The 18,953-nt window shown below is 47.1% G+C and overlaps 2 protein-coding genes across 2 annotated transcripts; both read right to left on the reverse strand.

The window, feature by feature from the left end:
- Positions 1-11,685: 11,685 nt before the first annotated feature.
- On the reverse strand, positions 11,686-13,431 carry LOC125534084 (germin-like protein 4-1). Its single transcript, XM_048697380.2, has 2 exons — positions 13,208-13,431; positions 11,686-12,575 (listed from the first exon to the last, which is right to left on the reverse strand). Exons 1-2 carry the CDS (start codon positions 13,338-13,340, stop codon positions 11,917-11,919), a joined length of 792 nt encoding a protein of 263 aa, XP_048553337.1. The 5' UTR covers positions 13,341-13,431; the 3' UTR covers positions 11,686-11,916.
- Positions 13,432-18,187: 4,756 nt separating this feature from the next.
- Positions 18,188-18,781, reverse strand: LOC147986716 (uncharacterized). Its single transcript, XM_087542125.1, has one exon. The coding sequence runs from the start codon at positions 18,779-18,781 to the stop codon at positions 18,188-18,190; it is 594 nt and encodes a 197-aa protein (XP_087398251.1).
- Between the last annotated feature and the right edge of the window lie 172 nt (positions 18,782-18,953).

The raw sequence follows: 18,953 nt of genomic DNA on the forward strand, positions 1-18,953 counted from the left end.
GCCATGGGCGATGAAGCGGGCGGCGTCACAGGTGCATCGGCCTAGCGTGCATGGGCACGCGGACCGAGGCCATGAAGGGGCACAACCTGATTGACGTGAGCGTCAGTGGGCATCAACGATGAAGGTGATGGTGCCTGTAAAATTTCCAAACAAGCCCCACGTCCAGTGCTTGCACCATGGTTAGGTAATAATATAGGAGAGTATGAAACATCATCAAATTGGTCAGAGGCAATGGGAGATGAATGCATGGATGGTGGTTCCGTGGTGGATGCAGGAAGTTTGGCAAAGGGAAAAACATGCTCATCAAACACGACATCCCGAGATATGTAGACACGATTAGTGGGAACATGAAGACATTTATATCCTTTATGAATGGAACTATAGCCAAGAAAGACACACCTTGGGGGGCGCCGGCCCTAGGAGATGGATCTCCAAGGGGGGCGGCGGCCAAGGGGTGGCTTCCCCCCCCCCCCAAGCCAAGTGGGGGGCGCCCCACCCCTAGGGTTTCCCAACCCTAGGCGCAGGGGAGGCCCAAGGGGGGGCGCACCAGCCCACTAGGGGCTGGTTTCCCTCCCAATTCAGCCCATGGGGCCCTCCGGGATAGGTGGCCCCACCCGGTGGACCCCCGGGACCCTTCCGGTGGTCTCGGTACAATACCGGCGACCCCCGAAACCTTCCCGGTGGCCGAAACCGGACTTCCTATATATAAATCTTTACCTCTGAACCATTCCGGAACTCCTCGTGACGTCCGGGACTCCAGACAACTTTCGGGTTACTGCATACTAATATCTCTACAACCCTAGCGTCACTGAACCTTAAGTGTGTAGACCCTGCGGGTTCGGGAGACATGCAGACATGACCGAGACGCCTCTCTGGTCAATAACCAACAGCGGGATCTGGATACCCATGTTCTCTCCCACATGCTCCACGATGATCTCATCGGATGAACCATGATGTCGAGGATTCAATCAATCTGTATACAATTCCCTTTGTCAATCGGTACGTTACTTGCCCGAGACTCGATCGTCGGTATCCCAATACCTCGTTCAATCTCGTTACCGGCAAGTCACTTTACTCGTGCCGTAATGCATGATCCCGTGATCAACCACTTGGTCACATTGAGCTCATTATGATGATGCATTACCGAGTGGGCCCAGAGATACCTCTCCGTCATACGGAGTGACAAATCCCAGTCTCGGTTCGTGTCAACCCAACAAACACTTTCGGAGATACCTGTAGTGTACCTTTATAGTCACCCAGTTACGTTGTGACGTTTGGCACACCCAAGGCACTCCTACGGTATCCGGGAGTTGCACAATCTCATGGTCTAAGGAAATGATACTTGACATTTGGAAAAGCTACAGCAAACGAACTACACGATCTTTGAGCTATGCTTAGGATTGGGTCTTGTCCATCACAGCATGCTCCTAATGATGTGATCCCGTTATCAATGACATCCAATGTCCATAGTCAGGAAACCATGACTATCTTTTGATCAACGAGCTAGTCAACTAGAGGCTCACTAGGGACGTGTTGTGGTCTATGTATTCACACATGTATTACGATTTCCAGATAACACAATTATAGCATGAACAATAGACAATTATCATGAACAAAGAAATATAATAATAACCATTTTATTATTGCCTCTAGGACATATTTCCAACAGTCTCCCACTTGCACTAGAGTCAATAGTCTAGTTACATTGTGATGAATCGAACACCCATGCAGTTCTGGTGTTGATCATGTTTTGCTCTAGGGAGAGGTTTAGTCAACGGATCTGCCACATTCAGGTCCGTATGTACTTTACAAATCTCTATGTCTCCATTTTGAACACTTTCACGAATGGAGTTGAAGCGACGCTTGATATGCCTGGTCTTCCTGTGAAACCTAGGCTCCTTGGCAAGGGCAATAGCTCCAGTGTTGTCACAGAAGAGAGTCATCAGGCCCGACGCATTGGGTATGACTCCTAGGTCTGTAATGAACTCCTTCACCCAAACTGCTTCTTGTGCTGCCTCCGAGGCTGCCATGTACACTTCACATGTAGATCCCGCCACAACGCTTTGCTTGCAACTGCACCAGTTTACTGCCCCACCATTCAAAATATACACGTATCCGGTTTGTGACTTAGAGTCATCCAGATCTGTGTCGAAGCTAGCATCGACGTAACCCTTTACGACGAGCTCTTCATCACCTCCATAAACGAGAAACATATCCTTAGTTCTTTTCAGGTATTTCAGGATATTCTTGACCGCTGTCCAGTGTTCCATGCCGGGATTACTTTGGTACCTTCCTACCAAACTTACGGCAAGGTTTACATCAGGTCTGGTACACAGCATAGCATACATGATAGACCCTATGGCCGAGGCATAGGGGACGACACTCATCTTTTCTCTATCTTCTGCCGTGGTCGGGCATTGAGCCGTGCTCAATCTCGTACCTTGCAATACAGGCAAGAACCCCTTCTTTGACTGATCCATTTTGAACTCCTTCAATATCTTGTCAAGGTACATACTTTGTGAAAGACCAATGAGGCGTCTCGATCTATCTCTATAGATCTTGATGCCTAATATATAAGTAGCTTCTCCAAGGTCCTTCATTGAAAAACACTTGTTCAAGTAGGTCTTTATGCTTTCCAAGAATTCTATATCATTTCCCATCAACAGTATGTCATCCACATACAATATGAGAAATGCTACAGAGCTCCCACTCACTTTCTTGTAAATGCAGGCTTCTCCATAAGTCTGCGTAAACCCAAACGCTTTGATCATCTCATCAAAACGAATGTTCCAACTCCGAGATGCTTGCACCAGCCCATAAATCGAGCGTTGGAGCTTGCACACCTTGTCAGCATTCTTAGGATCGACAAAACCTTCCGGCTGCATCATATACAATTCTTCCTTAAGGAAACCATTAAGGAATGCCGTTTTGATGTCCATTTGCCATATCTCATAGTCATAGAATGCGGCAATTGCTAACATGATTCGGACGGACTTCAGCTTCGCTACGGGTGAGAAAGTCTCATCGTAGTCAACCCCTTGAACTTGTCGATAACCCTTAGCGACAAGCCAAGCTTTATAGATGGTAATGTTACCATCCGCGTCTGTCTTCTTCTTAAAGATCCATTTATTTTCTATGGCTCGCCGATCATCGGGCAAGTCAGTCAAAGTCCATACTTCGTTTTCATACATGGATCCTATCTCGGATTTCATGGCTTCCAGCCATTTGTCGGAATCCGGGCCCGCCATCGCTTCTTCATAGTTCGAAGGTTCACCGTTGTCTAACAACATGATTTCCAAGACAGGGTTGCCATACCACTCTGGTGCGGAACGTGTCCTTGTGGACCTACGAAGTTCAGTAGCAACTTGATCTAAAGTTTCATGATCATCATCATTAACTTCCTCTCTAATCGGTGCAGGCACCTCAGGAACATTTTCTTGAGCTGCGCTACTTACCGGTTCAAGAGGTAATACTTCATCAAGTTCTACTTTCCTCCCACTTATTTCTTTCAAGAGAAACTCTTTCTCTAGAAAGGACCCATTCTTGGCAACAAAGATCTTGCCTTCGGATCTTAGGTAGAAGGTATACCCAATAGTTTCTTTAGGGTATCCTATGAAGACGCATTTTTCCGATTTGGGTTTGAGCTTTTCAGGTTGAAGTTTCTTGACATAAGCATCGCATCCCCAAACTTTTAGAAACGACAGCTTAGGTTTCTTCCCAAACCATAATTCATACGGTGTTGTCTCAACGGATTTCGACGGAGCCCTATTTAAAGTGAATGCGGCAGTCTCTAAAGCATAGCCCCAAAAATGACAGCGGTAAATCGGTAAGAGAAATCATAGATCGCACCATATCCAATAGAGTGCGATTACGACGTTCGGACACACCATTACGCTGAGGTGTTCCAGGCGGCGTGAGTTGTGAAACTATTCCACATTTTCTTAAGTGTGTGCCAAATTCGTGACTCAAGTATTCTCCCCCACGATCTGATCGCAAGAACTTGATTTTCCTGTCACGTTGATTCTCAACCTCACTCTGAAACTCCTTGAACTTTTCAAAGGTCTCAGACTTGTGTTTCATTAAGTAGACATACCCATATCTACTCAAGTCATCAGTGAGGGTGAGAACATAACGATAGCCACCGCGAGCCTCAACACTCATTGGACCGCACACATCAGTATGTATGATTTCCAATAAGTTGGTTGCTCGCTCCATTGTTCCTGAGAACGGAGTCTTGGTCATTTTACCCATGAGGCATGGTTCGCACGTGTCAAATGATTCGTAATCAAGAGACTCCAAAAGCCCATCTGCATGGAGCTTCTTCATGCGTTTGACACCTATGTGACCAAGGCGGCAGTTCCACAAGTATGTGGGACTATCATTATCAACCTTACATCTTTTGGTATTCACACTATGAATATGTGTAGCATTACACTCGAGATTCATTAAGAATAAACCATTCACCATCGAAGCATGACCATAAAACATATCTCTCATATAAATAGAACAACCATTATTCTCGGATATAAATGAGTAGCCATCTCGAATTAAACGAGATCCTGATACAATGTTCATGCTCAAAGCTGACACTAAATAACAATTATTGAGGTTTAAAACTAATCCCGTAGGTAAATGTAGAGGTAGTGTGCCGACGGCGATCACATTGACCTTGGAACCATTCCCGACACGCATCGTCGCCTCGTCCTTCGTCAGTCTCCGCTTATTCCGCAGCTCCTACTTTGAGTTACAAATGTGAGCAACCGCACCGGTATCAAATACCCAGGAGCTACTACGAGTACTGGTAAGGTACACATCAATCACATGTATATCACATATACCATTGGTGTTGCCGGCCTTCTTGTCCGCTAAGTATTTGGGGCAGTTCCGCTTCCAGTGACCACTTCCCTTGTAATAAAAACACTCAGTCTCGGGCTTGGGTCCATTCTTTGGCTTCTTCCCGGCAGCTTGCTTACCGGGCGCGGCAACTCCCTTGCCGTCCTTCTTGAAGTTCTTTTTACCCTTGCCTTTCTTGAACTTAGTGGTTTTATTCACCATCAACACTTGATGTTCCTTTTTTATTTCCACCTCTGCTGATTTCAGCATTGAATATACCTCAGGAATGGTCTTTTCCATCCCCTGCATATTGAAGTTCATCACAAAGCTCTTGTAGCTCGGTGGAAGCGACCGAAGGATTCTGTCAATGACCGCGTCATCCGGGAGATTAACTCCTAGCTGAGTCAAGCGGTTATGCAACCCAGACATTTTGAGTATGTGCTCACTGACAGAACTATTTTCCTCCATCTTACAACTGAAGAACTTGTCGGAGACTTCATATCTCTCGACCCGGGCATGATCTTGGAAAACCATTTTCAGCTCTTCGAACATCTCATATGCTCCGTGTCTCTCAAAACGCTTTTGGAGCCCCGGTTCTAAGCTGTAAAGCATGCCGCACTGAACGAGGGAGTAATCATCAGCACGTGACTGCCAAGCGTTCATAACGTCTTGGTTCTCTGGGACAGGTGCGTTACCTAGCGGTGCTTCTAGGACATAATCTTTCTTGGCAGCTATGAGGATAATCCTTAGGTTCCGGACCCAGTCCGTATAGTTACTGCCATCATCTTTCAGCTTGGTTTTCTCTAGGAACGCGTTGAAGTTGAGGACAACGTGGGCCATTTGATCTACAAGACATATTGTAAAGATTTTAGACTAAGTTCATGATAATTAAGTTCATCTAATCAAATTACTCAATGAACTCCCACTCAGATAGACATCCCTCCAGTCATCTAAGTGAAACATGATCCGAGTTAACTAGGCCGTGTCCTATCATCACGTGAGACGGACTAGCCAACATCGGTGAACATCTACATGTTGATCGTATCTTCTATACGACTCATGCTCGACCTTTCGGTCTTCCGTGTTCCGAGGCCATGTCTGTACATGCTAGGCTCGTCAAGTCAACCTAAGTGTATTGCGTGTGTAAATCTGGCTTACACCCGTTGTATTCGAACGTTAGAATCTATCACACCCGATCATCACGTGGTGCTTCGAAACAACGAACCTTCGCAACGGTGCACGGTTAGGGGGAACACTTTCTTGAAATGATTACGAGGGATCATCTTATTTAAGCTACCGTCGTTCTAAGCAAATAAGATGTAAACCATGATAAACATCACATGCAATCAAATAGTGACATGATATGTCCAATATCATTTGCTCCTTTTGATCTCCATCTTCGGGGCTCCATGATCATCGTTGTCACCGGCATGACACCATGATCTCCAACATCGTGTCTTCTTGAAGTTGTCTCGTCATCTATTACTTCTACTACTATGGCTAACGGTTTAGCAATAAAGTAAAGTAATTACATGACGTTATATGTTGACACGCAGGTCACAAATAAATTAAGACAACTCCTATGGCTCCTGCCGGTTGTCATACTCATCGACATGCAAGTCGTGATTCCTATTACAAGAACATGATCATCTCATACATCACATATATCATTCATCACATCCTTTGGCCATATCACATCACAAAACACTTGCTGCAAAAACAAGTTAGACGTCCTCTAATTGTTGTTGCAAGCTTTTACGTGGCTGCTATAGGATTCTAGCAAGAACGTTTCTTACCTACGCCAAAACCACAACGTGAATTGCCAATTTCTATTTACCCTTCATAAGGACCCTGTTCATCGAATCCGATCCGACTAAAGTGGGAGAGACAGACACCCGCCAGCCACCTTATGCAACTAGTGCATGTCAGTCGGTGGAACCAGTCTCACGTAAGTGTACGTGTAAGGTCGGTCCGGGCCGCTTCATCCCACAATGCCGCCGAATCAAGATAAGACTAGTAACGGCAAGATAATTGACAATATCGACGCCCACAACTACTTTGTGTTCTACTCGTGCATAGAAACTACGCATAGACCTAGCTCATGATGCCACTGTTGGGGAACGTAGCAGAATTTTAAAATTTTCTACGCATCACCAAGATCAATCTATGGAGTCATCTAGCAACGAGGGAGAGAGGAGTGCATCTACATACCCTTGTAGATCACGTGCGGAAGCATTCAAGAGAACGGGGTTGATGGAGTCGTACTCGACGTGATCCAAATCACCGATGACCCAGTGCCGAACGGACGGCACCTCCGCGTTCAACACACGTACGGTTGGGAAGACGTCTCCTCCTTCTTGATCCAGCAAGGGGGAAGGAGAGGTTGATGAAGATCCAGCAGCACAACGGCGTGGTGGTGGATGCAGCAGGATCCCTGCAGGGCTTCGCCAAGCGCAAGCGGGGAGGAGAGGTGTTACGGAGGGAGAGGGAGGCGCCAAGAGCAAGGGGTGCGGCTGCCCTCCCTCCCCCTCTTTATATAGGGGCCTTGGGGGGGGCGCCGGCCCTAGGAGATGGATCTCCAAGGGGGCGGCGGCCAAGGGGTGGCTTCTCCCCAAGCCAAGTGGGGGGCGCCCCCACCCCTACGGTTTCCCAACCCTAGGCGCAGGGGAGGCCCAAGGGGGGCCGCACCAGCCTACTAGGGGCTGGTTTCCCTCCCAATTCAGCCCATGGGGCCCTCTGGGATAGGTGGCCCCACCCGGTGGACCCCCGGGACCCTTTCGGTGGTCCCGGTACAATACCGGCGACCCCGAAACCTTCCCGATGGTCGAAACTGGACTTCCTATATATAAATCTTTACCTCCGGACCATTCCAGAACTCCTCGTGACGTCTGGGATCTCATCCGGGACTCCGAACAACTTTCGGGTTACTACATACTAATATCTCTACAACCCTAGCGTCACCGAACCTTAAGTGTGTAGACCCTATGGGTTCGGGAGACATGCAGACATGACCGAGACGCCTCTCCGATCAATAACCAACAGTGGGATCTAGATACCCATGTTGGCTCCCACATGCTCCACGATGATCTCATCGGATGAACCACGATGTCGAGGATTCAATCAATCCGTATACAATTCCCTTTGTCAATCGGTACGTTACTTGCCCGAGACTCGATCGTCGGTATCCCAATACCTCGTTCAATCTCGTTACCGGCAAGTCACTTTACTCGTGCCGTAATGCATGATCCCGTGATCAACCACTTGGTCACATTGAGCTCATTATGATGATGCATTACCGAGTGGGCCCAGAGATACCTCTCCGTCATAAGGAGTGACAAATCCCAATCTCGATTCGTGCCAACCCAACAGACACTTTCGGAGATACTTGTAGTGTACCTTTATAGTCACCCAGTTACGTTGTGACGTTTGGCACACCCAAGGCACTCCTACGGTATCCGGGAGTTGCACAATCTCATGGTCTAAGGAAATGATACTTGACATTCGGAAAAGCTACAGCAAACGAACTACACGATCTTTGAGCTATGCTTAGGATTGGGTCTTGTCCATCACAGCATTCTCCTAATGATGTGATCCCGTTATCAATGACATCCAATGTCCATAGTCAGGAAACCATGACTATCTTTTGATCAACGAGCTAGTCAACTAGAGGCTCACTAGGGACGTGTTGTGTTCTATGTATTCACACATGTATTACGATTTCCAGATAACACAATTATAGCATAAACAATAGACAATTATCATGAACAAAGAAATATAATAATAACCATTTTATTATTGCCTCTAGGGCATATTTCCAACATTGCCCCGCTCGTTGATGATCTCAACCAAGGCATCATACTCCTCGTCGAGCCCATTAACGATGAAGGAGTTGAACTCGGAGTTGGTGAGTGGTTGTCCAATGGACACCAACGTGTCAGCAAGAGCCTTAACCTTGTTGTAGAACTCCGTAGCAGTGGAGTCGAGCTTCTCACACTCGCCAAGCTCACGGCGAAGTGCGCTGACACGAGCCTGCGACTGCGCCGCGAACGAGCGCTCGAGGATAGTCCATGCCTCATGAGACGTCTTGGCAAAGACGATAAGCCCGGCAACAGCCGGTGTGAGCGACCCCTGGATAGAGGAGAGGTTCGCCTAATCCAGCCATGTCCAAACACGGCGTGCCGGATTGTAGACCTGGCCGTGCACGCTGTCCACCAGCGCGGGGGGCAAGGAAGAGAGCCGTCGATGTAGCCAAGCAGGTAATGAATCCCAAGGAGCGAAAGGACCTACGCGCGCCAGAAGATATAGTTGTTAGACGACAACTTGATGGTGATGAGGTTGCCGAAGTGAAACGGCGGTGGCGGCAGCGAGCCCGTGGAGTAAGCTGCCGGAGGCATATACGCCATAGGGGCAGACAGCGCCAGCGTGGAGCAGCCAATGGTGCGGACGCCACGGGGGCAGGGCCTGATGCAGAGAGGCCGGCCATTCAGGCTGACGCGGGCTCCTGCAGCACGAGGGGCGGGACGGCAGCGGCGATGGAGTCGGGCGATGAGGCACCCGACATGTGGATCGTCAGCGCATGCCCGACGACGAGGAGGCTGAGGGCTGGTTGGAGAAGAAGGAGCCGACGCTCCTCGTCCCGATCGGGAACGACTGCACCGCGGCGGAGTCAAGCGGGCGGGAGAGGAGGGCCGCGAGGGAGGCTGGCAGATAGCCGGCAGTGGAGGAGCCAGAGGCGGCGGCGCTGGACATGGCGGCGGCGGCGCGATCGGCAAGGGTGGCGGCGGCGGCGGTGTCGGCGCTGGTTAGGGTTTTAGGCGGAAGCGTTTTGACCTAGTCTGATACCATGTAAGACAATAAGTTTGGGGGAACCGGCACAACCCTCTAGAAGTGACCTATCACATATATATAATGAGTGAGGTACAATGTTACAATATATGTACACATATACAGAAGCTATACAGTCTAACAACATTTAGCTTAAATTATGTGCCTAACTTTTTGAACAATTGTTTTGGGAGTTGGATTAAAAGCTTTTCTAAGGGGTTGTTTGGATATGGAGCGTTGGCCCCGAGTATATAGAAAATCAGTTTTTAGCTGATTCTTAGCAAAACCCGTTTTAGAATATATTTTATCGATTATGAGTTTATGCAAAATTATGTTTGGGTTAGGAAAGTAATAAATCACGGCTGTATGGTTCTTTGTTTGGATAGTAACTAGTCTATCATAAGCTCACGCGTGACCTCTTCCTAATTTGACCGCTCGGCCACCATTGACGAACCTTCAAACTCCGATCTAGGACTCCTCCGTCGTTACTGACCATGTACCCTCCGGCCACAACGATTCTGTCTGGTCATCGCCCTCGGCATAGAATCTACCCTGGCCGCTGCTCACGTTCCATCTAGCCAACCGGACTCCGCGTGCGGCTATGCCGCCGTCGCCGTGGCAGGGCGTTTCTCCCGGCGAGGAGGTCGTCGGTCCCGCGCAACCTCTCCCTCGGGCTGCTGCACGTCGGTGTCGCAGTAGTACTCTGCCGTCGTGATGTCGTGCATACGCAACTATGCATTGCAGTCAAACACACGGCGGAGGCCACGCTGGAGCTAAATAACGAGCGTCGAGACGTGACGCTCCAGTTTTTTGAAGGACATGGGCAGCGTTGCGCCGTCGGCGAGGACCAGGAGGTCGCCGTCAGTGTAGCCGTACACGGCGCAGTCGCCAGCGATCCATCCGGCCGCCGGCCGCCAGCACCGACGGTCGTGGTTGTGGCAGGTCAGGCCTCCATCCATCGAGTCGTACACGTCATGATTGTCGCCGCCCGTCATGGTTTGTCATGGCGGAAGACATTCTTCATGCAACTCGATGCCACACGCTGAGCTTTGAGCTGGTTTTTCTAAAAAGCGTTTGCGCAAAAACGTCTCAGAGCCGTTTTTCTAAAAACGCAAATTTTGGGTATTACGAGAACCAAATTTTCCTTATCCAAGAATTAGTTAGATAAGCCAAACAAAGTTTTAGTTGGTTAGAATCTAAAACACATTTATAGCTAACTGGTTCTCTAAAAGCTCGCTAACCAAACAATCCCTAAGGATAATTAAAAAAGCGTGTACTTGTTGGTTCGGCTGCTGTTTTCTGGACTCTTTGGAAGTGCAGAAACAATATTATATTTGAAAACAAAATCTATACCGACCCATTGATTCTGATTAAGCTGATTTGCTACTGGATCGTGGGCTGGTCGATATTGCAGAAGGAGGAGCAAGAAGAGGTGTTGATGCTAGGGGCAAAACTTCTCAAGCATGTAGCAAGTGAGATATACAAGGCGTCGTATGGATGGAGATATGGTGTCTGCAGGCTTGGATCCTGAAGATCGAAGATGATGCTTTGTCTGCGTTCTCGCTGGATGCTGTTCGTAGTGTTTGTTTGACTTCTAGTTTCACCCTCATCTTTTGGCGATGTGTATAAACTTTGCAGTCACTGGAACCTGCTTAATCCTCGCGCATCGTCGTTGCCCTTTGGCTTTGCCGGGGTTAGTCTAGCTTTTGGTTGGTCTTGGTCTTGGGCTATCTGATGTAATGGATGTTAATTGTCGGATGCTGCTGTTTTCTTTTATGCTTTAGTTTGTTATTAGGAGCACCATATGGTTTCTTTAACGGAAATCGGAGGGGAGGCCCTTCTTATGCTAATTTTTTTTTATGAGTTTGAATAAAATTACAGAAGAAAACCCTACTACCATAAGCCATGTGACGACCGAAAAATAAGTACTCACCTTAAAAAAATGTACTTCAGAATGAATCTAAATAACACCAGGCAATGGTTGGCTGAGACTCAGATATTTCTCCGTCGACTGAGAATTAGCAAAACTTATGACCAAACCTTAGAATTTATTATTCCATATAGAAATTTAACAGCATTTAGCTAGTACACCGGTGCACTTTGGGCACTATTTATTCGACACGACCGAGTGCTAGCACGTATACGTACGTACCCCTCGATCCACAAACACCTGCTGGTACACGACTTACTACACCACACTCTGTTTACCAGTGGCTTGTTGTTTTTTCTTTACCTATAGGATGGCCGTCCGTCCGTCATTTAGGGCTTCTGCTTGCGCATGCCAGGATAGTAACCGCCACCGCCGCCGGTGCTGTTGCCGCCGGGCGGCATGTAGCCGCCACCGCCCATGCTGCTATTGCCGCTCATGGCCGGTGCGAACTTGGCCTGGATCCAGTCGACGGTGTCCTTCTCTGTCATGAAGGCCTTGGCGAGGATGAGGTCGCTGATGGGCGGCGTGGACCCGAAGACGGCGTTGGCGATGGTGATCACGCCGGCGTCCTGGCTGCTGAGCGCGGCAATGGCCACGGCGGGTACCTTGCCGTTGTTCACCTGGAAGTGGATGAGCCCCTGCGGGAACACGAACACGTCGCCCTCCACCAGCTGCTTGGTGAAGAGCAGGTTCTTCCCGTCCGCCTGGTTGGAAGTGACGAACCCCACCAGCAGCTGCCCCATGATCACGGTGAGGATCTCGGAGCCGCGAGGGTGCGTGTGGGGTGGGTTCTGCCCGCCGTTGGGCCCGAAGTCGATGCGCGCCAATGAGATGCCCAGCGTGTTCAGCCCCGCCAGCTGCTTCACCGTCACCGGTGTCACCGCTGAGCCCTGAGCGTTCAACTTGCCCGGCTTGTTAAGCCCGGGCAAGAAGAAGTCGTTCGCCGTCACCATCTTCATGTTCTTGCACACGAACCCATTCACAATCACTGCATGTATACACAGTTGCACATCCAAAGTTAAATCTTACCATGTTGCAGCAATTTCCAAGTGCCAAAGGTTGAATATAGTTATTCTAAGTTGATCAAGTTCTACATAAAATTTTAAAATATGTTTACTATCTAATAATGGATGTTATTGCTTCGACTAACCTAAGTGATCGAAACATGAAGTCCTGAACAATGAAACAGTTCACTTGATGTGCAAGTATGCATTTATAGTTTGTCCACTTTTCTTATATTTAATATTGTTTTTAGAGAATATCTTCAATATTGTTAATGTGTAAGAAAGCTAGAAAAGAGCATGTACTTTTACATTGCTATCTGAGGAGTAGTATATGTCAAATCAAACAAATAACAGGAAACACAATACTAGTTTTTTATGCCTGCATATATCGACCATGTTGCATGAAAGAAATTAATCATGTAGCTTCCGTTCCAAAAAGGTTTTATTGGATTCATCGTAAATATGTTATTGTACTATTCATATATTTCATGTTGTAGATATTATATTTCCTATATATATACTTGATCAAATATAGAAAATTTTGACAAAGAAAAAGCTAGAACTTTAAGTAAGTTGAAAAAGAGGGAGCAAATCTTCTTCTTTGCAAAAAATATACCAGGGTTCATTAGATCAGCAACGCAGAAGTCCTGGAGCTGGCTCGGGTCAGTAGCCAGAACACGAGGCGCCGGAGAACAGACCACGAGTACCACCACAGCAAGCAGTGCAGCCAAGGCACGGGAAGCCGCCATGGTTTTTCTTTCCTAGCTTCACTTGCAAGACCTAACAATGTCTGTCAGGGTAAGCTAGCCAGTGTTTGAGCTTGGTAATTGTGGATTGCAAGCACGTATCGGGGTGCCAATTTATACAGGCATAAAGGTGGCCGGGGAGTAGTGGGCTAGCTGCATGCTCCAGCAACATGGTACACTAGCAACAGCTATAATCGATCACTAATATCACCGTGTAGTTTGACTAGGCATCCACGATACTCCTACTAACATTGCTAGCTTACGTATGATCGGCTGATTTTTCCTCACAGCCCCACTAACTGTTTGTTTATACGGAATAACCACGTGCCTAAATATCCACCGTGGAAACTAATGCATACACCATTTTTGGGTGGAAGAACTTGACAAGGATAATGGCTCTTTCTTCTTCTTCTTTTTATTTGCAACATGCATCGATCGATCCACTAATAACTTGCAGAAGCTGGAGTTCCAGGACGGTACGTATGATAGTGGGGAGGGAATGCCTTGAGGTCGTGGTGATGGACTTCTTTGGTAGTAGATGCTGATTCTAATTAGATCGCCCAGACTATTTGGATGACGATGTTGGCCGTGGTCCTTTTGAATTTGATTTCCTTCATCAAACAATGTGGTAGTCCAATATTATATACTCTGTATATCTTCTAGAAGCAGATGCCGGGTGATCGGGTGAGCAAAAAAAATGTGGAATGTTTTTATGCTTTACAACTATTTTTAGACGAATACCAAAGCACCGGTTTTTTCGTCAAAAAGGATTAATCAGGCCCTCTGCATCGATTGATGCAAACAGCTTTATATTGATTGCAAAGTATCCGTTCTTACAGAATTGGAAGAACAGAAAGTTCAAAAGCACAATATATTACTACCGCAACAAAATTACATGTAGCATTATTAATCGTATTGTTAGGTCGTCACTCACACTAATTGAATATAACCCGTGGTACCATCTCCAACTGGTTGTACCCAAAGAGCAACGAATACTTTGCTACTAGTTGTTGGCGCACTTGCAAGTAACTAGATGGTCTTGATTATACATTGATCCCCTTTCTTTGGTTTTGGACAATTTGGATGACGTATGATGTTGGTTGTCCTTTTGAGTTCCTTCATCAAAGACTTTGTGTATCTTCTAGATGAGGGCAATACAACTTGGAAAGTGTTTCTATGCTTTACGACTATTTTTGGACGAATCCCTAAGCATTTTTTTCTATGCATTCTACGTTTTTTTCATAGTGATGCATTGTTTTCTAGCATCCGTAGCACTTTTCTTGGGAAATACACTCAAAGAGCATCTTAGGTCTGATAATTGTCAAGGAAAACCGACAGTACAACGTAAAGAGAACTGGACGTAGTCATGTAGAACGACCATTAAAAAGGTAAATACTAGCCTTCTTTTCTTCCGGTTGATTGCCACGTTAGAACATGTAATCTTTTTTCATTCTTGTTCGCTTATCTAGCTTTTATTTTGTTTTTAGAATTCGCTCCAAAATAAAAATACGACAGACATTGTTAGGTCTTGCAATGTGACGTTACCCCGATACAGAGGCCGGAAACAAAAATTCCGTTTTAAGAAATAATACACCCACTAAGGAACTAACATTGCATATGTTTTCTATAAGCTTTATACTTCATGCACGTGACGTTGGGCACGATCGGCTGTACGACCAATGTGCCAACAAGTGACACTTTTTTACTGAAATTTTCCGTTCCTGTGTACAGATATGGAGCTATCACTAACGGAAAATAGGTCAAGGGCCATTTCGCAGTGCTTATCCTTGCTCCATCGTGCATAAGATTTTGACCTTTTCGTTCCTTCAGTTCTCCAAAGGTGAGTGTGGCGGCTGTCCCGCTGTGTGCAGCGAGCGCGGGTGTCACGTTCCAGCAAAAATCTGTTGGATATGGAACTCCCAATCCCAACAACCCCCTCCACAATATCATGCATGCACCCGGCCGGCCTCGTGTGTTTTTGTGAGATTTTTCTCTTCATGCATGCAGCCTGGTACACGTATCGACCACTCGAGGTCTCAATACTCATGCGTGTTCTACAACGAGGTTTGTGTTGTGTATTACAGTAAGGAAAAACGGAGGTTTGGTCAGCTACTGTCAATTTTTTTCAGGCAGTGATGGACCCGGGACTTGAACTTAACCAGAAGGAACATTTAAAGTCTAAAATTTTGAAGGTTTAAAAGTTCTAAGAAATTCAACTACAAAAACATGAAAAAACATAAAAAGGTCTACGGAGAATAGGAGCGGCATAGTCTTCAATTTGCCTTCGGAGACGGCATCAGCATTGACATGCTAGATTAGATACTTCACCAACACAATCTGGTGGAATTACCTGCAAAATTGAGTGCCTTCTTCTAATTTCTGTACTATACACTTTAAATCCAAACATGGTGAAAAGCACATTCAAATGGAGTTTCGGTCAAGCCCTGGTAGCCGCAGCCTCCTCCTCTAAAATAAATCTAGGGTTTGTGCCTCTCGCCGGCGCCACTGCAGGTCCGCCTCGTCTCCAGTGGCCTTAGCGCTATGGGGGCACGGTGTATCTTGGCAAGGGCTGGGGGGAGGGCTTCGTTGTTCGTAGTTCCTTCGAGTTTTGTTAGGGTTTGTGTCCTATTTAGAGACAGTGACGGCTACTTGAACATGGAATAAAGGTTTCACTGCCTAGCCCCCATTCCGGTGATGTGTCTAGCATCGTTGACGGGCGTGTGAAGGTGTGTCTCCGGCGATCTATCCTCGGTGGATTTGCTCGGATCTGGTTGTTGTTCGTCTATGTTCGTGTGTCTTCGGGTTGGATCCTTTCGATCTACTTTATTCTTCATTTGTGGCGGTTGCTGTTCAGGTGCGCTGGTCCTATGGGGCCTTAGCACGACGACTTTCCGACTGTCTACTACAACAAGTTGTGCCCGACTCCGACGAGGGAGGGGCGATGACGGCGACGCACCTTTGGCTCGCTTCAGTGTTTGTAGTCGTCGCTAGGTGGCCTATGGATCTGGACGTAATTATTATTATTATTTATGTTTGTTGTACTGTCATGATTAAAAATGAATAGATCGAAAGTTTTCTCGCAAAAAAAATTCAAACATGGTGTCGCACAAAAAAATGTAAACCAAGCAAGAGCAAGGAGGGAAGAAAGGTCTGCTACTCCTGGCCATTCTCGATGTCTCGTGCGCGTTTGTGGGATGCCGCCGCCGCCCGAAGTTGCTTCCACTTCTTTGGCCTTCTCCCCTGAATCCATCACTTGCGGGTGGTGGGCAGAGGGCAGGTTGAGCAGCGGAGGAGGGAGCGTCCAAAAGGCTGAGATTGAGAATTGAGGAATTGCTGAAGAATTCACTCATATAGCTTCAGGTCGGCGTGAAGGAGGGACGTCCAATGGGGGGAGGATGTAAGGAGTTGTGGAGTGGGTGGCAAGCAATTCAACGTGGAGGAGGAGGTGTACAACGGCGGCGCTAGGCAACAATAGTATTCCCTCCGTTTCTTTTTAGTCTACATATAAGATTTGTTCAAAATTAAACTTTCTTAACTTTGACTAAGTTTATAAAAAAAATATTAAGATTCACAATATGAAATCAATATTGTTAGATGCATTATGAAATAAACTTTCCTACCATATAGCTTTAGTATTGTAGATGCTAATATTTTTTCTATAAAATTAGTCAAACTTTACAAAATTTGACTTTAACCAAATCTTATATGCAGACTAAAAAGAAACAGAGGAAGTACTATTGTAGTGGCTCGATCAATTGGTTGCTTATGTGGGAATTTCCTATTCGACGCTTATTGCGACAAGTTGTCGCCACCCACGTGCGATTGCCAGTTGCCAGTGCCCGCTCACCGGAGCGAGTTTACACCGCCACCAATCGAGTCCAGACTACGAGCCTCCATGAGAGCAACTCCAATGGGACGACCCAAACAGACGGCGATTTCGTTCGTTTTTTGTTTGTTTGGGTCGGCCGCCCGTCCGGGTCCGCCCTCTTTTAGATTTGGATCGGCAGCGCGTCCAAAACACCGACCCATATGTGCCGGCTGGCCGTCCAATATTACATTGATTTGCATTCAAATATATTGTCAAATAACATAGTTTACCGAATAATAGTATAGTTTTACAAGCTGGATACAAATAAAAATGTTTCACATAGTTTTGCAAACGAATAAAAAAGATACATCTATTGGTTGCCAACATGAGCCTACATATGCTCAACTAAATCATTTTGCAGCTGCACGTGAGTTTTCCAATCACGCATGTCTTCATGAAGTTGGGTGAACTGTTCAAACATTGCCGCTACTTCATGCTCAAGCACAACATTCTCACCCTGAAACTGAAAGCCTTGATTATACAGATGTTCCGGACGCTTGTCTTCTACGATCATACTGTGCATAATCACACAAACAGTCATCACCTCCCACAGTTTCTGCGTGCTCCAGGTATTAACAGGATACCGAACGATGCCCTATCGAGATAGCAAAACACGAAAGGCACGCTCTACATCCTTCCTAGGACTCTCTTGCTCTTAGGCAAAAATTTTCCTTTTCTCTTCGACAGGGTTGGGTATTGTCTTGACAATAGTGGTCCACTGAGGATAGATACCGTCACCCAGGTAGTATCATTTGTCGTAGTTGTGTCCGTTGACAGTAAAGTTCACCGGTGGGCTGTTGCCTTCGGCAAGCCTAGCAAACACCGGCGAGCACTGAAGCACATTGATACCATTGTGTGATCCAGCCATACCAAAGAAAGAGTGCCAGATTCAGAGATCTTGAAACGCCACGGCCTCTAGTATGATAGTGCAAGCCCTAACATGTCCCTTATACTGCCCTTGCCAAGCAGAAGGACAGTTCTTTCACTCCCAGTGCATGCAGTCTATGTTGCCAGGCATCCCTGGGAAGCCCCTTCTGGCTTCAGCTGTCGGCTCTCTCAAGTACTCAGGGCCAAACACAGCAATAACAGCCTTACAGAACTTATACAGAGACTCTAGGCATGTAGACTCGCTCATACGGACGTACTCGTCAATGAGATCACCGGGCACTCCGTATGCAAACATTCGGGTGGCGGCAGTGCATTTCTGATAAAAGGAGAAACCAATCTTGCCGATGGCATCCTCTTTGCACTCGAAATAGTCATCATAGCCTACCACTCCTTCTCTAATATGGTTGAAAACATGCCTACTCATACGGAAACAGCGGCGGAATTTTTGATGTTTGAACAACGGGTTTGTTGTATCAAAGTAGTCCTTCCAAAGAAAGAAATGCCCACTCTCGCGGTTGCAATTCAACGCCGGAAGGTGGCCCGGAATGGAACCACGGAATAATGGGCGCTGGCTGTTTAGGTGGTGATGGACCAACACGGCGGCCAATATCTCCTCCTCGTCGTCGGACGACGAATCGTCAGAGTCGCGAAGGAAATTGTGGAAGAAGAACTCGTTGGCGGAGTCCATTTCGTACCTTGGCAAACTGGAGAACAGCTTGCGGGCGTCGAAGAAGGAGACGGCCGGCGAGGGGAGTCGCGACGCGCACGGACCAGCTAGCTGCCCTGCCGGCGTCCGACGAGCGTGCCGGTCAGATCTGACCGGGACAGTGAGGCGGCTTCTTGGTCGCGGGCGGCTGTGC

This window comes from Triticum urartu, chromosome 2A (genome assembly GCF_056163025.1).
Source record: "Triticum urartu cultivar PI428250 chromosome 2A, HENAU_Tu73, whole genome shotgun sequence".
NCBI classification, from domain to species: domain Eukaryota; kingdom Viridiplantae; phylum Streptophyta; class Magnoliopsida; order Poales; family Poaceae; genus Triticum; species Triticum urartu.